General features: G+C 41.8%; 3 protein-coding genes and 3 non-coding genes across 11 annotated transcripts; 3 read left to right on the top strand and 3 right to left on the bottom strand.

Moving 5' to 3' along the window:
* The first annotated feature begins 34 nt into the window (after nucleotides 1-34).
* Nucleotides 35-106, top strand: Trnam-cau (transfer RNA methionine (anticodon CAU)). The gene has a single exon. It is a non-coding gene; the product is annotated as a tRNA-Met (tRNA).
* A 1,351-nt stretch (nucleotides 107-1,457) lies between these two features.
* Trnan-guu (transfer RNA asparagine (anticodon GUU)) lies at nucleotides 1,458-1,531 on the top strand. Its single transcript has one exon. It is a non-coding gene; the product is annotated as a tRNA-Asn (tRNA).
* A 901-nt stretch (nucleotides 1,532-2,432) lies between these two features.
* Nucleotides 2,433-2,506, bottom strand: Trnan-guu (transfer RNA asparagine (anticodon GUU)). Its single transcript has one exon. It is a non-coding gene; the product is annotated as a tRNA-Asn (tRNA).
* An 860-nt stretch (nucleotides 2,507-3,366) lies between these two features.
* LOC125768806 (intermembrane lipid transfer protein Vps13) lies at nucleotides 3,367-20,921 on the bottom strand. Of its 6 annotated transcripts, none has more exons than XM_049436927.1 (23): nucleotides 20,000-20,921; nucleotides 17,340-18,584; nucleotides 17,003-17,261; nucleotides 16,681-16,932; nucleotides 15,773-16,545; nucleotides 15,321-15,694; nucleotides 14,933-15,251; nucleotides 14,083-14,168; nucleotides 13,223-13,996; nucleotides 13,023-13,143; nucleotides 12,584-12,637; nucleotides 12,169-12,348; nucleotides 9,949-12,092; nucleotides 9,533-9,865; nucleotides 9,337-9,464; nucleotides 9,189-9,276; nucleotides 8,341-8,391; nucleotides 7,630-7,695; nucleotides 5,491-7,032; nucleotides 4,882-5,414; nucleotides 4,391-4,813; nucleotides 4,133-4,271; nucleotides 3,367-4,040 (listed from the first exon to the last, which is right to left on the bottom strand). In XM_049436927.1, the coding sequence occupies exons 1-23, from the start codon at nucleotides 20,097-20,099 to the stop codon at nucleotides 3,819-3,821; spliced, it is 10,206 nt and encodes a 3,401-aa protein (XP_049292884.1). In that variant the 5' UTR covers nucleotides 20,100-20,921; the 3' UTR covers nucleotides 3,367-3,818. The 6 variants fall into 6 exon arrangements, with proteins under 6 accessions (XP_049292884.1, XP_049292883.1, XP_049292886.1 ...); XM_049436926.1 differs by having other exon boundaries at nucleotides 14,083-14,195; nucleotides 20,000-20,920; XM_049436929.1 differs by lacking the exon at nucleotides 12,584-12,637 and having other exon boundaries at nucleotides 14,083-14,195; nucleotides 20,000-20,920.
* A 234-nt stretch (nucleotides 20,922-21,155) lies between these two features.
* On the bottom strand, nucleotides 21,156-21,966 carry LOC125768918 (LDLR chaperone boca). The gene is made up of 2 exons (XM_049437249.1): nucleotides 21,727-21,966; nucleotides 21,156-21,650 (listed from the first exon to the last, which is right to left on the bottom strand). The coding sequence occupies exons 1-2, from the start codon at nucleotides 21,880-21,882 to the stop codon at nucleotides 21,261-21,263; spliced, it is 546 nt and encodes a 181-aa protein (XP_049293206.1). The 5' UTR covers nucleotides 21,883-21,966; the 3' UTR covers nucleotides 21,156-21,260.
* Nucleotides 21,967-22,300: 334 nt separating this feature from the next.
* Nucleotides 22,301-23,383, top strand: LOC125768911 (ribulose-phosphate 3-epimerase). Its single transcript, XM_049437232.1, has 2 exons — nucleotides 22,301-22,753; nucleotides 22,818-23,383. The coding sequence occupies exons 1-2, from the start codon at nucleotides 22,565-22,567 to the stop codon at nucleotides 23,313-23,315; spliced, it is 687 nt and encodes a 228-aa protein (XP_049293189.1). The 5' UTR covers nucleotides 22,301-22,564; the 3' UTR covers nucleotides 23,316-23,383.
* The last annotated feature ends 143 nt before the right edge of the window (nucleotides 23,384-23,526 follow it).

The following is a 23,526-nucleotide window of genomic DNA, read 5'->3' as shown; positions in this document are numbered from 1 at the left end:
TTAATATGCTGCTTTTAGCACGCACTTTTCGACGAGCAGAGTGGCGCAGTGGAAGCGTGCTGGGCCCATAACCCAGAGGTCCGTAGATCGAAACTACGTTCTGCTAATCAGATTACTTTTTCATTTTTGAACGAGCGACAATACAATAATATGAACACATTTAACACTAGAACTACCAAGCGTTTTAAGCGTTTTTCGTTTGTGGTTAATTTTTAAACAATTTCGAAGAGTTGGAGTATATTTTATTGTTTATTGCAGATCGTACTATAGAATATATATGTGAAACTCATGTTTGAACTACCTTAGAATTGTTTAACCCTAAAAAATTATGTGATGAAAATGAAGCGTTCCAGTCAAAATGACTGGTCCGGTAGTTCTAGTGTTAAAAGTATCCCTAAACTTATGTTTTCTTTTGACCCCTTTTTTATTCATCTCTCAGGTAAGTTATTTTCAATGACATATCTCAACCGTGTTCTATAATTTATTTTCTATACTAACCAAAAGAATGTTGAACGCTCCTTTCCTAGCACGTTATTACTATTTAAGTGAATTGTTTATATTATCTTATAATTTTTTTTCAAGTGAATTGTTTTACTTATTAGTTAACTTATTAACTTATAAGTGTTTGTAAATATATTGAAAATGATTGGCCATACAGATTGGCCTTATCAGTTGACTTGCATGTTAACCTAAGCAGCACAATCACACAGGAGTCTCGGCCTTTGGCAAGAGATCATAAAATAGTTCCCAACACTCAGTTCTCATTCTTTCTTCTGAAATATTTAACATTCGTAAATTATAAAACTCTCTTAAAAAATGCACGAATCACACACATGTAAATGAAATCAATTAAATAATAAAACACGAAACGATTTCAAGTAATGAAATGAAAAAAAATAAAATAAAAGTTCAAATTTAAAACCATTTGCCTTATAGAAATAATGCTTCCACAAAGTGCGCATGATTTTATGATCAGGTTGATAACATTAACACCTCAGGTTGATAACTGCAGTCGATTAGCTGCGGTTGATGACATGAATAAGTTAACAATTTTCTCGGTTAATTTATTGCTTATCGTTTTATTATTCCTTTTTCTTAACTGTGAAATGAACCATTAGTTTTTGTTTACGTTTCGATGGAGATCGAAAATGGGAAATAGCATTTATCTGACAGACAGATGATTTCTTCGGAGGATGGGTATTCCATCTACTACTTCGTTGGAAGCTCTAGCTTCAATCTCCAATCGCAAACTACAAACTTGGCCTTCGTCACAAAACCATTAACGGTTTATTCTTTGGTAGAATTAATCTGAATAGCTTTTGCAATTTCAGCATCGAACAACAAATTAGATTCGCTTGTTAAGCAAACAGGTGTACTCGTTATGAGATGACTATATTGCGTTAACAACACGGCCACGTTTATATTTGTACATACTTTACCGGCAACTACGCAAGTTCGCCTTCGTGGCGCAATCGGTTAGCGCGTTCGGCTGTTAACCGAAAGGTTGGTGGTTCGAGTCCACCCGGGGGCGGCGATGTTTTTTGTTTGTACTGTATAGAATTGCTCAATCTATTGATCACCATCTACATTAAAATATTTGCCTCTGCATTTTATCGTGCAAACGATTCACTACACACCAAACACTGGTGTTTAAAATAATTTACAACGATCTAATTTTATTTGCTACAAAACTCTTCTTTTCTCGACATTTCTTTCAACATTTGACGAATTGGTCTTTACCTGCTTGTAGTTTTTGCCAAAACATCACTCAGTTTAACGTTCCGAAGGAAGCTATGTTCCGAGGACACACTTTTCAAAACAGTGCTAAGAATAACGAAACCTAACAATTTAGCTTAAAAAGACAGAGTTTAAGTGAAAGTGAAGAGAATTAAACGCAAGAACGATTCAGTGAAATGTAACACGACATTATAAACTGCTTAGGGTAAATTTTAACTAAAGCATGCAATAAAAAAAATAATGGTTTTTTGTGAATTTTAAATACAGATTAGAAGATACAGATTTACTACATAATCATCAAATATCCAACTTTGCTGTTGTTGGTGCATTAGTAAGGTAGGTAAGTCATGCTACCAGAAAAGGGGAATTATGTTAAAGTAAATTTTCATATAAACCACGGGAAGAAAAGGGTAATTGTGTTAAAGTAAATTTGCATATAAACCACACTCATATACCATACAGGGTTTTTCTATTCAGTTTAGACTAGCCGCACACTTTTTCCTGCTCTGCGCACTTGACTTTTAACGCAGGTAGGCAAACAAACATGCTACTTGCTAATAATCAAGTGCGCCGAGTAGGAAAAAGTGTGCGGCTAGTCTAAACTGAATAGAAAAACCCTGTATATGTGTAGCCAGCCGCGACTGTTCTATATCTGTTTTGTCCTTCCTGTACCTGTGTACAAAAGAAATATCAAGCGCCCCCGGGTGGACTCGAACCACCAACCTTTCGGTTAACAGCCGAACGCGCTAACCGATTGCGCCACGAAGGCAACATACAAGAGGCTTGTTTAAACCTGTACAGTTACTTTTGACACAAACTGCGAATGAAATTATCCAAATTCAATAGTAATGCCACAGCAGCAAGTTTCTTTCCGAAACTACCAATTAAAGTTTCTTTCTTTAAGCGAAATCAGTTGTTTTATCACACATTGTTTACTAACATTTATATATATACAGCAAAGTGGGTATATATGTATCAGGTGGGCTGATACGGTAAAATAAATCATGTTTCTGAACTCGTCGTCCCGTCCTTTAATGTGCTGCGCTTTCCTACTCTGGGAAATATAAGAGCCAGTAAACGCGTGGCTGTGTGCAAACTGTTTTCAAATTATATCATTCACAATAATGATGATGCGATTGATATAAACGTCCTTGATGTAGTTTTGTCCAAATGTAAATGTATGTTTGTGCATGTATGCGTACTAGGCTTGGGCAATTCGGTGCTTTCTCATGAGGGTGAGCGAACCAGTTTTTTTTAATTCGATTCACTGAACGTGAATCGCGATTCATTCACGACCTAGCAGTACAGGACGTTGTTAAATTCGACGGGTAGGTCACTCATTCATTGAACGACCTACTGTGAATTGAAGAACTGTAGTACCGTAATGAAATGAACTTCGGTCGTTCGTTCTTTGCAATGAACTGAACGAACCGTACGGTTCTGATTCTTTAAGCACACCTCTAATGCTTGCACATTATTTGTTCAGCAAACTTTCCTTGTTTTCTCATTATTTCGTTTAATTAATGTATATAAATATGTATACTAAATAACAAATTTTATAAAAAAAACCGTTACTTTGTTGCAGTTTTTTCAACTCATCCTGTATATATATCACACTCTCTTTCACTTTCTTGTCATAGTTCATTCATTTATTCACAAATAAAGATTTGTATATTATACTTGGTTCCCGATATATTGTTTCTTTGTTATACATGAAAAGGCCAATAGAGAAAATATAACGAAATATTCATGAAAGTACATAAATACACATAACAATATTGCTCGATTGTACTGCAGCCCCTATAGCGCGCTTAGCGACAACGCAACATACTGTAGACTTTTAAAAAGCGTTGTAATAGAAGAAAATATGTTTGTACTTTAGATTGATTTTGCTTGTTATTTCTCGATTCATTACACAAATGCTAAATTCTAGTTTGTTAACTGATCGATGTATAGGAAAACAGTGAATCACTTCCAACATGAAAATGAGAATAAAAATTGCTAGCTCTAGCGGAATTAAGTGACGTAGTTGCAAACAGATCCATTTTCCGAGGATGCTCGCATTTGTGATTCACACGCTACTAATTATGTTGCTGGACCTTCGCCAACAATTGCTGCATTTCTTCAGCGAGTCGAACTCGCCGGCCAGCCACTGATATGAGGAGAATCTTTTTGGTAGGTCCTGACGAACCGAACATTTTCTTCAATGTTTTCTTTCCATCCCGATTGTGTAACAGCAGCTCGACGCCATCGTTTAAAGTTGAGATGCTCATGACTTCCGTCCATTTGTGAGTCCACTCGGACTGGTATGAAAAAAAACAAGAAAATTCAGATTTATAATCGTATGAACATTTCGGTACAGTATGCACGAACAAGATCAATGCCAGAAGCCTACCTGCCATCCACCAAACATTTCACTCTTAGTAGCATAAATAATGCGACTGTCCGTCAACACGACGACGTCCTTATTGTCAATAATCACCTCATAATAAGCGTATGCGTCCGTGCCAGCAAACTTCCCTTTATCAATTTCCCTGTTTGGAAGCACAAAATAGCAAAATGTAAAGCAAACGCACACGACATCACTGCTAAATCCAAGCGTCAATGCAGCCACTCCCTTTCAATATCCTACTTGAAGTATTGCCTGCCTTACCTTAACAGTTTACAACCTTCCGCTTCTTTCCGGTTGTACGGCCGCACGATACCATCCTTATGAAGATAGCGTGGAGGTCGCAGTCGAATGGCCTCATCGGATAGCTCCGTAGCGCGCTTGACGGCATCGAAACTTCCGCTGGCAAAATCTGTCACTCCGGCAATTGGACGGGCCACTAAGCCAACAGCCCCTTTGCCTAGACCCTTAAAGAATCCTTCTACACCCTCCTCTTTAGCGCCACTGATCGGTTTGGTAAACACGCCCGTGACTCCATCGAACACGCCCATCACAAGGCCCTTGCCGCTGCGTGCGATCCCCTCCTGCAGACTGGCCGGTTTTTTGTTCATCGCATCGCGACGCTTCTTCTGGAAGTCGTCATCGAACGTCAATGCAGCCAAACCTTTGCCCATGGCACCGGTTATTCTGTGAAAATAAAGACAATATTAGAATCCAAGGCTTATTATGCTCCTATCGAGAAATTAAATACGTACTTAGAAACGGCTCCAGCCGCTCCGCCAACCGTATGACCAAACAAAGACTTTACTCCGAGAACTAGACCCTCGGCAAACTCTCCCGGGCCCTGTATGGCACCCTGGAACGGTTCGTAGAACAGATCTTCCACACCTTTGGTAAACCCAACCACTAGACCATATGGATTGCCGATGACGTCCAATCCAAGCACTAACACGTACAGCTGCTTCACTGCCTGTCCACTATAGTGGGCAACGCACTCTGATACGAGCTGACGCTGGGTTAAGAACTGATATTCACGTTCAAAGAACGCTAACCGAAACACAACATCGTTAATGTCGGTCAGCGTTACACCAACGCCCTGCAGAATCGTCGACAATATTCCTGGCAGGGCTTTCGATTCGGAACCAGCCATGGAGAAACTGACGTGTATTTTGAGCGGACCCAAGTGTAGGTTGTCGTAGAAGTTCTTTACTTCCTGCTGCGATTGGATGGCAACGTGCGCATGAAGTGGTTGTGTTTGGAGCTTCAGATCCTCGGCAAATAATCGTTTCTGCGTGGGGATGAAACAAGGACAACTTACTATAATTGAGACTCTCAATCGAGTGGAGAAAATTATAAAATCTTACCGCTTCCGATTCGGTGATCTCGGTACTGATCATTTCACAGATTTCATTTATAAACAGTAGATCAACCTTCACGTGAAATTCTTGTATGAGTACGCGCAGATACTTAAACTGCTTAATGTTCGAGTGTGGAATGATACGCTGCACCATGCTCATTTCGACAAACGGTTTGAATTCGGTCGTTGCCGCCACACTCTTCGGTGGCGGAACTGGTGCCAGCACGACAGGAAATATGCAATCCACCAGCTGATTGTCGATCTGGATGCGGTTAATCTTCGCGTGGAACTGTAACTGGTGACTGGATGATTTTATCTCCACCCAAAGTCCGGGATAGAACGTTCGCTTGATCGACCGCTCGGTAGATTTGTGTATAATCATGTTCTGGAAGTCGATTTGTTGGCGCGATTCACTGTCAAGAAGGTAACGCTTGTTTGCCACCGTTCCTACCTCCTGGTCCCGCAGGTACTGTTGATACTGATTTTCCATGTTGATCGTTTCCTGGATCTTCATCTGGCGGAACCGGCCGGACCGTTTACGTTCCTCCCAAATCACGCCGGAACTCGCGATACCGATGTACATCAGGTCAGTCGGTTTAGCATTGTTGACCAGCGATAAACCGATTCCGTGTATTTCCAGCTTCACTTCCTGCGTCACCTGATCAAGCCGGCTAGCACTGTGAACTCCGTACGCGATGTTGCAGTTGTCCGTGATGAGCAGCACGCGCTGTGTACCGTTCAAAAACGAAACCCAATAGATAACGCTGTCCGTGGGCGATTTAAACTCACTGATACCGTCCCGCCGCAGATCGTTCTCGATCGGTTGCGCCTTCGGTCCACTTTCCCACACAATTTTGCGTTCACCAGCCGGGTCAATCCACGTATGGAGCACCTTTTGTGATGGCATCAGTATTTTGCCGTTTACATCGCCCTTCTCCTTAAAAGCGAATGGTTCACACGTATGGTTCATTAGCAAGGCCGGTGCATCACCAGGATAGTAACCGGTGAAGGTGATGTATATCGCACCTTCGGTAACGTGCACGTCTACGTTGATGCCACCGTATCGGTTGCGAAACTGTAACAGCGTACACTGCACTTCGGTGTACTTGAACGGAGCCGTCACCTCTGGCAGATCGCAGCTCTTCACCTTCAGCATGCGATTGTCCTCCGTTTTTGGCCATAGCGGGACGCAATCATTCACGCCCACCTTCGTCCACGGATCACCTGGTCGCAGATGCTCCTGCACTTCTACATCAAAGTTGGCTCGATTGATCAGCACAAAGTACGGCATGAAGACAATCTGCTTCGTGAGTGAATTGTGCGTCAGCGTGTTGTTCACTCCAATCTGGTACGTCATGTTATTGGCTTGGCATAACACAACACCGCTGGAACCGGCCACATCTAGCGAAAATTTATCGCTCCAATCTCCGGTGTCAACCCGAATGGCGGCCTTCTTTTTTCCAAAGAATACCTTTTCGCGGAAGGAAAACAGTATTGGACCCTCGTATTCTGGTGGATGGTAGAGAATATTGGTATTCTCATCGTTTGCCTAGAGCAGGGGATGACAAAACAAGTCACTGATGAATGTAACACTTTACACGTTCGCTTATAGTAAACATAAACAAACACCCTTAGCATACCGGTTCGGTACCGAGTGACAACAAAATTAACATCAACGTAAAACATCAACACGGAACAAGATAAATAATGAAGTTAATAACCGAAGTGCTCTAGCGATGCATGCATTCAACGATGCCTTCAGATTGCGGTGGGCGAGTAGTATTACAAAACACAGAAATACACAGAAGTAATCCTTTCGTCTAGAGAAATAATGATACCAATTTAGATAAATATGACTTAGTAAGAATAAGGATTCGACAACAGAAATGCACACTTCACTATTCACCAATTTCACACTCATGTTAACCGCCACCATTCAACATTATACTACTAATTTCGTGCCTTACTAAATCTTAACTCCAATGAGCCGCATGATTTGTATCCATGATATGGGCATAAAATTCGCCATTTACTGTTGAGTTCTAATGCTTATTCGTTTGTTATTGCAAATGTACATTATGATGTATATGCTCTTTTGAAAATGGTTGTGCTTTCTAATGTAGAAAATAAACACAATAAAACCTACTTCTTCCTTGGACACACAACTGTTTAATAATTTCCAAAGCATCGGACACAAATATTTCGATGGAAGCTGCAAGCAATTGTAAGTGGTTAAAATACTTTTAAAAGTAGTATTATTAAGTAGTATTAAGGCGTTCGATAGTGTATTAATTTTTTTTTTGTTGAAAAACATCCTGAAAAAATAATGTACACTACTAATAATATAAATAACACCAGGAAGCTAATAATCTAGAAAAGCTCTAGAGAGGAAAGCGAGTATAATGGGCAAAAACTAAACATTTAAAGCATAGTAATTGGGAAAAATTCAACTGTGGAAAAAACTAATTCTACATTGCTTACAGCTTTAAACCAAGCGGTACATTTTATACAATCGTCAAACACATTTTAAATCGTTAATGAAGCAAAGAATTGGTCCAGTCGCTTTCGGTTCCATGGCTCGATTGGAATTTGTACAAGAAGTAACACGATAGTTAATCCTGACACACAAAATTATTTCCTCATTCCTCTTACAATGTATTCCGATTATAGTTTTCTTTTTTAGAACGAGAACGACCTATTAACACAATAAAAAGGGAATAATAATATTTAAGAAAAAAAAACGCTGGTAAACAAACAATCAACAAATCGGTATGCAAAAAGCTATCCTATACCACGGAGCAGTAAAAGATTATGAAGAAAACGAATTTGAGTAATGATTTAAAGCTGAATGTGATACCTTGTAATTGGTTTTACCGGCTAATTCTTTCTTCTCCGTTTTGCTGGATTTCTGTATCGACGTGAAGACACGCAAAAACACACATACAGACAGGCGAACGATATTTCGTTTTCGTACAGTTCAACACATTTTCGACACAACATCGACCAGCATCGACGGGGGATTCGTGGGACAGGCGAAGGTTTTTTTTTTGGTAATTGACACATCACCAAGCACAGGCGCCGAGGACACATAACACAGGCAAAGGACCAAATGTTTCAAACGAGCACGCACATGGAAACGGAATTCAAACGGATAGACGGACAAGTAACAGTAAAGTTGAGATGAAACGAAACAGAAATGAACGTGAACATGTTTACCATTTACCGCGAAAATGTTTGAAGAAATAGAAATAGAACGAGTGTGAATAAGATATCGTAGTATTTAAGAAACCCATGACGATAGCAAAAAGAATAGAAAACTATAGAATAGATAAAGAAGTTATACAGAAATAAGAAACAATTTGATTTAAAATATCAACCTAGCAATTCTCTCTTGAATGTTTTTGTCGTGTTATGAAGTAAGTTTGTGATCAATGTGGTTTTCTTGTGGTGGAGTGTAGTTGATTCTAAATTGATAAAACAATTCAAGATTTAATAAAACGAATAAACTGGTAACCATTTGCATAACTTGTGCATGTAAGACCATAGAGGAATCTTAAATATTGAGAAATATTGTGTGAAAGCTTTTACAACAACGTACCCTAGCAAATACAAAACTGACGAAAAGAGTTCTTTGGTGCATAGAAATTATAAAATTGTACAGTTAAAGATTTCAAAAGATATAGAACTCTGTAATTCGTATCTTACCCGATAGCTCAGCATTAGTCCTGTCTTGTTTAGCATCCAGAATGGACAGTACACGATCAAGGTTAAACCATCGGCACGATTTTCATACCTAAAAATTAGAGAGGATCGTTTTTTTATGGTGCACATTTCATTTACAAAAAAAACTTACTTTACTCCGAGTTGTAGTGACATAACCTCAACAGAATCGTATGCATTGAATGTCCATACTCCAAATTCCGGCGGTTGAGCGGGTATATCCGTAGTGCACGACCAGTCTTTGTCTAGATAGCCAACAAGCTAAAACCGATACGAACGAAAGATGACCATTATAGTTATAAACTACAATTGCACAATGAAAAACTCACTCTTGCCACAATGTACGAAGTTTCCGTTGTAGATCGGGCAGACGTTTTCACTGTCGGCAGATGCAATAACTCTCCTGGGCGTAGTAATTTCTCTCCATAATCTAAGTAATCTTCTCCTGCGACGGTCGAAGCGTTCGAAAGGCTTTCATTGCTGGTTACCAAACCAGTATCCAATTCACGACGCACGGAGCATCCGGCCACGGAAATGGTAAGCCCGATCGGCAAAGCGTTCCGTAACATGAACGGTGGCCGTAGATGAATTTCGTAACATGCACTTAACATTGTATGGTTAGATGATATCATATAAAATACGTCCTGACGTTGCCGAACAGCCTGCACAGTGTGGAGCAAAAAAATAGTAATCATAACAATCGCTCAAAGTCACGAACCTGTTGTGTATGGTTGGAGGTACTTACATTAATATAAAACGGTTCGAATGTTTTTATGGGATCACACTGGAGTGCCTTCATTAGCTCAAAACTATTGGGCGACTCTTTCCAACTGATTCCTTGTGCTGATGAGTGGTAACCTTTCATCGAAAAGTGCAACTCCCTGGAGTCGTTGTACAAGTAGTAGAGTGGTACATTCAGATACCCGCCAGCACGTACCTCACCGATAAGATACTTTTCATGATCGATGTACTGAAACACATCTATTGGGACGGTAAAGTGATTGTACACTTGCACAATGCTACGAAGTACCAGCACTGTACAACCGTGTTCGATTTTCACCTCTGAAATGATGCCCCATGCTTCCTGGCCTGTGCTGCGGAACAGCGGGAAGTATCGTTTGTCGGATTTATACACCGGCAGTGTCAGTTCCTTATCCGTATCGCCTACGATTACCTTTACGAACATACGTTTGCTAGTGTCCTTATCGTCCAGCACCGTGAGGATTGTACTTCTTTCGGAGCTGTGCTGTTTCGGTTGCAATTGTAATCGTCCGTTCGGCATTACGATGCAACTGCTAACCGACTGTTCTTCATCGACCGAATGCTCGAACGCAATCAGTTCGTCTAGGTGTGCTGAGCTTAGATGGGAACGGTGAATGTTAAAATCACTGGCAGCCAAATTCACCTTCACATCCTGACCGGTGTCATTACGCACAACGTACGGGGCTTGTATTTCCGATTTGATTATTCCATCTCGTTTAATAGCTTCCGAAAAAGCTTTACCGAGATTCTGCACCACATCTAGACATGTTTTCGTAACCGTCATTTCCAGACTGTCCCTTGAGGCTATATGAATTCGTGTCGTCGGTTCTCGTGCGCGATCTTCGTGATGATCCACTTCCAAATCAAACGTCAACTCCCAGGGAATATTTGTGATCTGCCCATTCGGTTGTTCCATTACGTTCGGCTCAATAACGTACTCCCAAAGAGCGAGTGCCTGATTGTAGTACGACATACTCAACCGCAGAGAGCTATTTATTTTCATTTCCGAGCTCCAGTTAGCTACCGAACCTTCCAAGCTAGTGTTGATGTAAAGCATCGGAATCGTGTTTGTACCGAGCCCTGTTTCAACAATCAGCGAAATGCACGGTATGTCGATCATGCACTTTTCCTCTTTGATCTCGATCGTTCGCATTGACTCTAAACTCAACGCATCTTCCGCCATTTCCGGCTGGATAAACCAATACTGATCCGGATCGAACTCTTTTACGTGCCACAATTCCTCATAATCGGAAGCCGTTGCCGATTCATTTAATTTTGACTGCTCCTTTGCGGTTAGCGTTTGCAGAGCATTGTTCATCAGTTCGATCACCGCCGGTGACACTGAGAGTTCAATTTCAGTAGAGTTGATGCTTAGATGCAGCCCGAGACCTTCGGGTGTCGAACCGTTTAAGCTAATCGAACACGGACGGACAACGTAATGTTTTGTAGAGTTTCGACGTTCAGGATTAAATTCTGCATAGTACAAACAGAGATCCTTTAGTTCACCCTTGATGATTTGTCGCTCACCAATAAGACGAACATTTAGTGCAATTTCATTGTTCAAAATCAATGCATAACAATTTATATCATCCATTTTCTCCACCAATATTATATCCGGTTGCTCGATCTTGAGAATAAGCGTAATTTGCCCGGCCTCCTGCTGTTGATTGGCAGCGCCAGCGGATGTACTAGCACGCCGCATGCGTTCTGTTTGCTCCACTTCCGCTGCTTGTAGTGCCTTTTGTTCGGCCAGTTCTTCTGGCTGCAGGAATTGCTGCAACTTCAACAAGAAGTCGACCGATAAGATCAAATTAAAGCTGGACACCTTCACGTCCGCAAACATATCACTTTCCTTCATGTTGAAGGTGATGTTTATCATAGATCGCAAAGGCGTTATTAACGATGATTCCGGTTCCTCCTCGTATTGCTTCACGCTCGATATATCCAATGACGCATCTTGTGATCGGCGTTCCATTAACCGTGTGAGCATATTTTCGCGATTTGGTCGAATATCGTCAAGCCTTATATCGCAAAGTACTATTGCGGTGTTTAAGCTACCGTCCGTAAGCTTTCTGCCCTGCAGTGACAGGTAAAACACTTCAAACCCAGCAAGACCCTCTCCAGGAGCTGAAAATATTTTAGCACACCATGAGCATCAGTAACATTTGAGTAAAGCAGTATTGACGATATTAGTTTGATTTACCGGTGAAAAGTTTTATGTTGATGCTGTCCACTTGAAAGCTAAATTTAAGAAACGTGTCCACTTTGGCCGATTCCGTTGGTTTGTCTGATGATTTGTTTTCAGCCGACTTCAATTGCATCACATCCAAGCCGAATGGTTTTGCCGTTGCCTTCTTAGCCACACTCGACCAATTAGATTTCGCTGAAGTGAGTAAAAATATGCCATACAATAAGTAACATAAAAAATATACTTTGAACCGAAACATTAGAACAGAACATTTTGCATAAAAATGTTAAATTTTGAATTTTGCGTGTTTTAACCAACAGGACTACCACGAGATTAAGAATAAAACATGCACCGGATTGAGCTTTTCACATTAAAGAAATGCCAATGTTATTAAATAAACAAAAAGAAACACATTATTCACGTAGCTTACCATCAGGCGACAGATTTACTTCGGCAGTTGTAGTAACAGCATTACTGTAGCATACTACTTGTATCGTTTACAGTTTCACATTCACACGACAGCAACAAACAGAAAGCATAGATGCAATATGCAACAAGTTAATGGCATCGATCATCGCACAATGCATAGCAAATGCGTATACAATAAAAGCAAACATAGAAAAAAGAGAAGAAAAGAAAGCAAAATGATAAAGAGTAAATAATGAAGAATAAACAATGAATGATTACGCAAACCGTGCTGCAGTAATGAGAGAAAACAAGAAAATGAAGAGCGGAAAATACTAAACAACTGTATAGCACAAATGTATACGTTCTATGTAAGTCTCAAACAAATGCTTTCTTGTTGAAATGTAAGCATGTTACTACAGGACAAACAATAAAACGATATCTTTCAACAACAGTCAACGTACCTTGCGGACTAGTGGGTGATTTCTCAATTTTTGCAGGCTTTTTAAACTCATCCTGACCCTCCGTCATATTCTTTGACAGGATCTGCATGATTACACTGTAATCGGTGGCTATGAAGTTCAGCTGAAGGAAACACACGTATGAGAAGAAAAATATTATTAAATAATCGCATACCTTCCCAAAAGCGAATTCGATCACATACCTCAACGGCTTTCAAACGACCTGATATATCCATATCCGGATGATCGCGATACCAACCAGAAGATAGGTTTCGCTTCATGATCAACGTGAAGCTAGTCGGACTAAGGACGGCTCCCTGGTCTGGTACGAGCCCGTAGCAAACATCCTCTGAACCGTACCGCGAAAACGATTCCGCACTAGATTCCGCATGGGAAACCTCCACCTTTGCTAGCTTCATATCTTTCAGTTCGATTTTCATCTCATCGATCACTGCCGGACCGTGCTGATTGTCGGTCGGAATATCACGAAAATTATTCGTAATGCTAAGATGACCGAAATCCATTGCGACCGCTTTTAAACTCTTCGAGTCAACCGGTATGATAATGATCGGAGCTTTCACCTTAATATTTAGCTTCATACGTGTAGCCTGCGTGTACGCTTCGACCACATTGTTCTTTGCAGCTTCGGCTGCAGCAGCACTAGCGTCCTTGATGCGTTGTTGAGCTGCCTGAAAATTGTCTAGGAACGCCAGCACGGAGGTAACAAACCAGTTGAGGAACACGATACGTGCACATCCCATCACCACTTCGATGCGCATATTGTCCGAGTTGTAGTCTGAAGTAGCGCCGAGATCGAACAAAATCACCTGCACCTGCAGCGCATCATCACCGATGATGGACACTATCTTGCTGTGTATGGTGCCAGGATTAGTGTCGGTGATAACTATGTCCTCTAGCCGTAACTTTATTTCTGTGTACGAAGTCTTCATAATTACACTACTGGTGAGATTTTTTACCTAAAAAGAAAGTAAAACAGAATGATTACGAACTTCGCATCGGAAACAAACGATTTACATCGTATTTTAATGCAAATTTTACATACCTCCAGCACCGCCAGCGATCGTTTGTCGTTTTGCAACTCCACTGTGACATCCTCCAGTTTTGCTACCACTCTGACCTTGATGCTATCTACAATTGATTGACGTTTACGGGAAACTAGTATCAGTAATATCCAACGGAAAATTCACAAACATTAAAAGGGGGTTCGTTTATGTTGTGATCATTTGTATACATATCAAGGTGAAGATGTTGTGTCGTGTCCGGGAATGTTTGAGCAGGACGTTGTTGTAGCCAGATGGTGTGATTGTTGTTACATATCGTGTAAATCATTACACAATACACATACACACACACATACACACGTACATATACAGGAAACCGTTAATTGTGAGGCATGCATGCGTTGAGCGTCGAACGGAAGGAACGGAGGCAAGCACCGTTGTCAGGATTGGATTGTTTCAGTGCATCGGTATGATCGATATTCACAACACATCACATCAACAGAAACCGAAACAGTAGCAATTTTAGAAAAAGAAAAGAAAAAAAGAACACATAAAATAAAACTGTCTACCACACTACAATGCAAGAGTTTGTTTTTGGTTTTGTTATGCAAAATAAAAAAGTATCATTCTATTTTGTTGTTATGAAACGATTCATGCTTTGAACTTTTTTTGCTACGTATAATGTTACTAATATCGATTTACGATATTACACGGAACTGACTATTTACGCAACGCATGTTTATCAATAGTAAAAATCTACGTCTGGTACAAAGCAAATTTGTTAATGTTCAAAGCAAGCAATACGAAACCGACTGAATCGATCATTGGAAATCGTTTATGAACGTAATGTTAATCGAAGCAAAATCTATCACTTTATAACCATTTTTTTACCTTTGTTAGAGCTGGTCGTAACTACACCATCATCTTCCAATATCGTCGGTAATCTTTCGCGAGCCGCATTCAACAAAGCCGTCGCGGCACTCTCTTCTTCGTGTATCGTAGCAAAATGATCTTTCGGTTGCTGTTCGTTTGCATCCGATTCTTGCTTTTTCGCCACCGCTTCCATCCGTACCTGAAAATCGTTCGCCAGTTGGATCAACTCATTGAGTGCATCTTCGTGTAGTAGCAACAGCAGGGTAGAGAAATCGATTGCCACTTCCTGCTCTACCGATTCGTACTTGGTCGCAAATTCGGGACTATTTTTCTTGCACTAGATGAACAATAAATTCGATTCGATTAGATAACAGAATGTGGATAGAAGCTCTTCGTGCATGCTTACATTGTTATAGTTTACGATGAAGAGATAGTCATCGTTATTATCATACTTGGGCGTTTGAATGACATTCAGTACCCGTTCCTGCTCGTTACGCCAACGGAACTGATCGAGCGTTATTGCGCCAAGCTTCAGGGCAACCTTCAGATCGTACGTCCTTTGCACCATCGTCATTTCCAATTGCTTTACCTTGAAGGCAATTATTTTCCGCTGATTTGTACTGTCAGAAGTGTACGGCATGCTGAAGGCCACACTTTTCTGCGGATGAAAATCCTGCTCGACAGGTGATTGCGAAAATTCCTCTGTTGGTGTAGCAAAAACATCGGAAGAGCTGCTACCGGTTCCACCGCCGTTCATTTTGTAAATAGTTAGCGAACATTCTGATAATCAATAGACAAAAACACACACACAAGTTATTACTTAAATTGTCGTGCGACACTTATCCTACAGTAACTTACCGTGCAGCTCGAATTTGATTTCCATATCGGTAAACTGCACAACGTCACCATCGACTGAATCGGTCGGATTGAGTGCCTCAGGCGAACGATGAATTTTTGGCAATTTCACCTGCTTTTCATCTAGATATTTAAGCAGCGATAAACTGGAACTGAACACATTCGAGTCCTTTGCAATCGGTGCTGGTTGTATTTGTTCGTCGCTTTCTGGCAATGGAATGCTGCTTACAATCGACAACACCTCCAGTACACGTTGCTCAGTCACGCAAACATTGACCGACGGGAGTACACCGAATATTTTACATTTCGGGAGTCGCGGATCGTCATCGATCACGCAGAGATGTGCCGAAATGCGGAACGATGTAGGCTCTAGGAGATGCATTTCCGTTACAGTGTTCACCCGTAGCGTACCCTGCCAATCCTCGTCGAATGTGGCAACGATCGCTTGGACGTCACGTACCTCTAGTACAAACTTATCGTAACTTTGGCGAATGATTTCCGACAAAATTTCTTCCTGGCCTATGCCTTCACCGTGCATCGTGTGTACGTCTCTTTGGTTGATTGGTCGTGGTTCGGTTTGGACTAGAAGCTTACCCAAGCTGAGCACCAATACCGATTCGCGGCTGGAGAAAAGGCCCCCATGAGGTACGATAATGTAGCTAGGCATGATGTCAATGTTCAGTTCCAGACGAGGATGTTTTGCAATCGCATACTGCAGACCAGTTGCTGAACGTTCTTTGATGTTAACCAACTTTTCTGCTGCAGCATCAGTTAGCCTACGAAGTAGAAATGTTTTTAGTAAAAGTAAAACATTCCATAATAATGTTTGAGAAACTGTTTAACTCGATAGTCATGTCAATTAAAATCATTGCTAGATCTCAGACGAATTTTCTGAACACACAAAAACTTACTGCGAAATCGTTGCCGTACGCGGCGTTTGAAAAACTTTCGCTATCTGTATTATGGTCTCAGCGTCGTACACAATCTGTAGCGGCCTGGAAGTGACCACGACTCGCTGATCGCAAAGTTTATCCTCTGGATTCGTTTCAAACGACACGTCCAGCAGCGTCTTGGATCCATCGAGTTGAGATTTGACCATAATGGGAAGTATCTCGCCCTGTCGGAGGCCAGAAATGGTAAGTTCCTGCATGTCAAGTGATGCTCTGAAAGTACGGCAAAGACAAAACGTTAAAGTCCCCGTTTGCGAAGCAGATCTTCGCACAATCTGCTTACTTCATGGCACCCGCTGACGGACGTTGTTGCACACCACAAATAACATTCTTCAACTCCAGCAACATTACACGGTTCAGTACGGGTTGCTTATCGGATAGTTCCGATTTGATCGAAACTTCCAATGAGTTTAACTCGAACTCTAATATCTGAGCCACGTAATGCTCCGGCAGCTCCGTAGGTGCGTCATTCTCCTGATAACCAATGGCCTGGAAAAGCTTCGCCTTTTCGGCCGGTGTCATAGCCGCTTCAAACTGTTTCTCTGCAAAGCAAAAAAGCAAATAAGTGTTATGTTGATGTTTGTGTGTGTTTTTTTCCGGCCAAGCAAGATTATACATACTAATGTCACCCCCAGCAGAATCTTCCTCCTTTTTGGCTCCTCCGCCCCACCACGAACTAAACCATCCGGCCGACTTTTGTTCCTCCGCCTGGCGTTTGCCTTCCTTTTCCACTTCCAGTGCAACCTTCTGCCGAATGACGACGATGTTATGCAGATCGAGTATTTTCTCGTACTCCTCGCTGCGGCTCACCATCTCCGGTGTTACTTTCTTTGCCGTCAGTTGCTGCCGGTACGCTTCTTCGTAGCGTCGCAAATTTTGACGGTGCCGTATCATATTCTCCCACGACCAGTTCCGTCTGCGACGACGCACTTCCGTCTCCAAGATGCAGGTATACGCAAAGTGCCACCATTCCTTAAAGTTACCCTTGTACCCGAATCCGTACGGGCGATACTTCCGGTAGGGCATGGCACGCATCATCCGCCCGAATGCTTCCACCAGCTGCATCGTGTTTTGGAACTGTACTCGAGTGATACCGATTGCAAGTGTTTCCATGCATAGTTTTAGTTTGATTTTAGGCGACGAGAATGGTGATTCGCCCAGCTCAGGATTCGGTGTCATTTCGAGGCAAGCGCCGGAACTGATCGGACCGAAAATATAGTGATAATCGACCGGTTGTCGCGTTTTAGATGCAATCGACGCTTCGAACAGGGTTCGATACTCGGACGGGTCGGAATACTGGAATAGTTGCGTGTTGCAGTTCATGTACACCGAAAGCATTTCCAGCTGGGCCATCTTGTATATCTTCGTCACCGATTCCGACACCAACGTTTGCACCCAGTTCTCGTCCGTAGTGTGTACGCTCAGATTGCTTAGCGTCACGCCGAACGCGAACGGATGTCCGGTGGTGGTCGTATCCTCGTACCGAATATGTATGTCCGATATTTTGATCTGCACATTGTTCACGATCTGGGTGGTTAACTTTTCTGCGAACGATTTGTCCGCCACCGGGCCCACCTTGTCCTTTTCTTCCTCGTTTTTCTTCGCCTGCTCAATGCGGGCGAGCTCAGCTTTTTTCGTTTCGAACGCATTTCGCTGCTCCTTTTCGTCGCTGTACCGTACGTCGGTGTTGGGCACGGCCAGCACATACAGCTTATCTACGATCGCTTCCACCGGCGCACTGTACAGATTTTTCCAGGGAATTTTCAGCACCAGCTTTCCCAGATGTCCGTACAAAGTCGTCACTGGCAAGTCGAGCTCTTTGAGAGCACTCTGCTTCAGAATGAGATTGTTGAGCACGACATCACCTAAAAAAAAGTTGGGGAAAAAACGAAACGATGCAAATGAGACACCAAAAAAATGGGTTTTATGGGGGTTAAAAAATAAAAAATTGCAGTTAAGTTAGACTCCACATGAACATCACCCATCCCCGTTTCCATCCGTTCTTGCGGCAGATGATTAGGATTTCCAACTCTTTCAAGTAAATATTAGGCAACTTTGAAAGGTGGATTACGATCCAACGTGTGTCTATTTATATAATATTGAATCACACAGCAGTGACCATTTATTACACCGTCTGGTTTGTGCAGTGGTTTGATGGAATTCGTTATAAAATGACGTCAGCTTCGGGGGGCTTCAGCACAGCTAATAAAACAAACATCTTTATCCAATATTATCAGGCATCATGCTTTCAAGCTGGATTTGATTTTGCAGTACGTATCTTTTGTTAAATACGTCAGCAATAACAAGCTAAATAAACGCATATTTAGATAATGGCAGGAATTAATCTTATCAGTTTTAAGGGCACAGCTCTGAGAAAAATGACCAGTAGGAAAATGAAGAATGACACGTGCATTCGCTGTTATCCATATGGTGGAAAATGGATTATTGAACACTTACAATCGGTCGCGATTCAAGTAGCTAGATTGTACTTTACAAGATTTAACGGCAATTAGTTTTAGAATGAAAATTTTTACACCATTACCATATTGGTTTCTATAATAAAAATCCATTATTTATTTCAATTAATATGTTACCATATTTAAACATTTTTAACACAGAAACGTTTTTTAAAACTGTAATAAAAAATAAACAATCTTGACTAATATCTTGCTTTCTAATAAAACAATGCAAATATAAATGCATTTTAATTAGCAAGCAAACAACAAATTTGATTACTTTTTGACCTTATTTATGAACCTCCGCTATCCCACAGTTTAAAGCCGCATAAGGATTCATCATTTGAAACCGGAGTATATCAACGACCTCAAATAACTATCACTTTCGTTTACGCCGAAGCCGTACAGATTCCATCCCAGCAGTGGTCCTTTTTCTCTTTTGCAGCGACGAACAAACTCAACGGAGCTAATCGATTTTTCATATTTTTCACTCAAAACAAACAAAAAAAAGCTAAATACACCATTAACGTAATCAGAAGCCAATACAAAACAAGGCATGCTAATCACGTCGCATCCCTTCTTCTCTGCACCCCACCAAAACGCGTTCGGCACAACACGGTTGCTTGTAGTGAACAGATGATTGTAGCAACCGTTGAGAAAAAATGATCGAAGCAAAAAAACAACACCCAAAAGATGTCAGTGTCATACGACGACATTGCAGAGTTTACGCGGTTTATTGTACGCGCAGCATACCCATCTGCATTCGTTGCCCCATTGATGGTGATAGACCCTTTGATCTTCCCTCCCCAACCAGTAGTACTTACCTCCCCAGATGCCGATTTTCAGCTGCTTCTTGTCCAAGTTTTCGACGTACTCACCGACGAATCGGTTCAGCACGTCGGCGACGATGCTTTCGAACACCATTTTTCTTTCGTCGTTTCTATTAATCTACGGGGCTACAATGGTTGTATCGATTCCGTCACACACCTGTGTTGATCGGTTTGTTTTTCGCTGTAGTGTTTCTTTTGAGTTTACAACAGTACACTACATGTCGTACCGCTTCGCGTCATATTTTACGCATTAGAAATGAACCAACCATTAAAATGCGACGCACACAAGCGTTAGTCCGACTCCGTTTTCCAATTGGGTCGTATTTCACGCTTTACCACACTGTTATCATGATCCACGGGACACGAACCCGTTGTGTCACCGCTATCTCCGGCGGGAGAGTACCGAGGGCGTCGCAATGGTTGAACGCACAAACAAGTATTTGTCACCTTTTTCTACATATCAACGCTGCACACGCTAACTGAGCACGAATGTTGCACACTGAACAGCGATGACATCACTGGCACTTACACCACCACTTAGTAGCTGTCTTTTTTTTGCACGTTCTAACGTTTTGCACAGTTTTCCAAGACCTGTTCGCCTGGTACGACGGTGGTACGGGTGTTCCGTGGCGCACCGTGGTGTTTTTCCTTTGTTCCGCCACAAGATGATGATCGCGTGTCCGGTTCGGTTGCTCGTTTGACCCTTCACTTCCTTTATCACTAAATTAATACCCCGCGTGAGTCACATGAAGATTCTTCAACAAAACGTAGAGTTGGGGGGGAGGAGGTTACTTCAGTATCTGTTCCGAATTTTACACGGAACAAACGCACTCGCGGGTGCGTACTTCCACACTGCACATGTGTTTCTAGCCTTCTGTTCTTTCGTCACAATGACAGCATCTGCCACTGTCAAACACAGGTACAGTTTCGGAGAAACCGAACTTCTCCGAACTGCGAGCGAGCGCGTTTGTTGATAGTTGTCTCGGCCAATCAGCTGATGGCTTTTTGGTAAACAAACCAGCCGCGGCATGTGCTTTTTGTTTTTTTTTCACGTCGATGTCATCTCGGTTGACAGTTACGTTGTCAGGCAGGCGCCACCACTATTTGTTTACGGCAATACTTGGGAATGCAAATGAAATTATTGCAACAATTTTCAATACACATTTCTTTTCATGCAACTTTATTTTCAGTCTTTCCAAAACCAAATGAGTTTATAGTGTTATCAGTTCAACATTAGATCATCTTCCCTATTGCCTCACAACTCGTCTCTGTTGTAATTGCCCTTGTACTCCTTGTTTTCTATCGATACGTGCAGGCATCGTTCCTGTTCCACCAGGAAGTCTTTTGCCTCCCATGCTTGGGCGCCGTCTTTGAACATGAAAATCGCTCGATTATCATCGATCAGGTAACGTTCGGCCTGTATATGATTGTTCCACAGGCTCGTCTGCCATAGCTTTGTAATTTCTTCTGTTTCTTCACGCGTTGGATTTCCGTTCACCGATACGAACGTCATCAGCGTGCGCCCTTTCTTCGAAAGTTTCAGAATGTTTTCGGGATTCGACGAGTCCACGCTGGCCATATCGATAGATGGTGGTGGCCGCAAATGTTCCGGCAACTCATCTGGCTCTAGTGGATCATCATCCTCCTGCAAATAGAACACGTACATTAATATTACTCCTACAACCGCTACAACGATCGTTCGTTAGCCGGCAGGAGCTAACCTCCCACTGCTCCAGCAAGCGTTCCATATCAGCGTCGTTGAAGTCGCGTATATCTTTCTTGGCCCAAGATGGTTTTTCATCTTCTTTATACTTCTTTGCATCGGTTAAGTTGTTTATTAAAATGCACAGCACAATAAACACGAGTAACTTCTTCATTTTGGTAGGAAAAAAATCCGAATACAGCGGTTTGTTGTCGGAATGTAAGCGAACTTTTTTTTTGCTTCGATTGAAGTGACGTATACTATTTGACATTTGCTAATAATTACAGTAGAAGCCACAGCTTCCAACGACCGTACGTCAGCGTGGGTTTTCAAAATTTTGTTAGTTTTGTTTTACTATTTCCTTGATGGATATTTGTAAAATGTGCAAATAAATAATAAGTTGCAGTATATCCGGTTTCCAATGCCGTAGCACGAGACCACCTCCAACGCGAATAATTGTTTATTCATTTGTGTTGTACGCGGCAGCGTGAAATGTCAACCGGCCCAGGGTTGTAGTTTGCCGGAGCATGAAGAACAAAATTTAACGCAATCGATTGTAATTCAAAAGATAAGTGCAATCATACCGATGTATTTCTCCGTAATGGTGTGAATAAATTCTATATTAAACGTTCCTATTGCTCTACTGAACTTTTCTTAAATCTTATTAGATAAACAAATGGTTCAATAAAACAGATAAAATGTCAATACTTTTCTGCAGGCTGCGCTTTGATTCCAGAGCCCCTACAAAAGGCACGTTGTTTGACCTTGCAGCGATAACGGACCACAAGTCACTTGCAAGATCAGCACGCGTCAAGCAGTTCGCTTTCTGTTACATCGGAACATAAACTTTCACTAAAATGGCTCCGCTAAGTGCACGCATTGGTCCTTCAATTCTTAATGCAGATCTTTCTCAACTGCACGAGGAATCGCAAAAGTTGCTCGAGAATGGGGCAGACTATCTGCATCTAGACGTGATGGATGGGACATTCGTACCGAATCTTACCTTTGGCCATCCCGTTGTCAAGTGTTTGCGGAACAAAATTAAGGTAACTCACCGACCCAATTCATCCAATCTTCAGCGCTCATTAAAACACACACTTTGCTTTATAGGATGCATTCTTCGAAACGCACATGATGGTACAGAACCCCCAGCAATGGATCGAACCGATGGCTGATGCCGGCGTTCAGCAGTACACGTTTCACATCGAACCGGTCCTCGATACGGTAACGGACGTCTGTAGGAAGGTGCGCGAGGCTGGCATGAAGGTTGGTTTAGCCATCAAACCGGGAACGGCAGTGGAAATGGTTCAGAAGTACATCGATGCCGCGGACATGGTGCTGGTAATGACGGTGGAGCCCGGTTTCGGTGGACAGAAGTTTATGGCTGACATGATGCCAAAGGTGCAGTGGTTGAGGGAACATTATCCTTCGCTGGATATCGAGGTGGACGGAGGCGTTGGACTCGGTACGATCGAGCAATGTTCGAAAGCGGGCGCTAACATGATCGTTGCCGGTACCGCGATCATTCGGGCCGATGATCAGGCGACGGTTATACGAGATTTGAGGAATTCTGTGCAAAGTGCTATTAATCAGGGAGCAAAATGTTGATTCCATTACAAGCAAAAACATTCAGCGAAAAATATAAAGCTATGAACGGTTCATAACCCATTACAGTATGCTTATTTTGCTGTTTGTTGTGTTTGTGTAGCGATACATATATATATTTTAAATATATAAAAAAAAATATTCGAATAAAAGTACCTACATTTGGTAAAATATCATAACAATTTTGTCTCAATAAAGAATCTTACCAGGTTTG

The sequence above is a fragment of the Anopheles funestus genome, chromosome 3RL (genome assembly GCF_943734845.2).
Source record: "Anopheles funestus chromosome 3RL, idAnoFuneDA-416_04, whole genome shotgun sequence".
NCBI lineage: Eukaryota > Metazoa > Arthropoda > Insecta > Diptera > Culicidae > Anopheles > Anopheles funestus.
This window is presented reverse-complemented; position numbering and strand designations above follow the sequence as displayed.

What these genes read in the sequence shown, in the direction of transcription:
- LOC125768911 (XM_049437232.1), top strand. Translation starts at nt 22,565, where the DNA reads ATGGCTCCGCTAAGTGCACGCATTGGTCCTTCAATTCTTAATGCAGAT. An exon ending in GTTTGCGGAACAAAATTAAG is followed by an intron (nt 22,754 to 22,817) that starts GTAACTCACCGA and finishes TTTGCTTTATAG; the next exon opens with GATGCATTCTTCGAAACGCA.
- LOC125768806 (XM_049436926.1), bottom strand. Translation starts at nt 20,099, where the DNA reads ATGGTGTTCGAAAGCATCGTCGCCGACGTGCTGAACCGATTCGTCGGT. An exon ending in GATCGCTGGCGGTGCTGGAG is followed by an intron (nt 13,997 to 14,082) that starts GTATGTAAAATT and finishes CTTTCTTTTTAG; the next exon opens with GTAAAAAATCTCACCAGTAG. An exon ending in TCGAACCGTTTTATATTAAT is followed by an intron (nt 9,866 to 9,948) that starts GTAAGTACCTCC and finishes CACACTGTGCAG; the next exon opens with GCTGTTCGGCAACGTCAGGA.
- LOC125768918 (XM_049437249.1), bottom strand. Translation starts at nt 21,882, where the DNA reads ATGAAGAAGTTACTCGTGTTTATTGTGCTGTGCATTTTAATAAACAAC. An exon ending in GCTTGCTGGAGCAGTGGGAG is followed by an intron (nt 21,651 to 21,726) that starts GTTAGCTCCTGC and finishes TTCTATTTGCAG; the next exon opens with GAGGATGATGATCCACTAGA.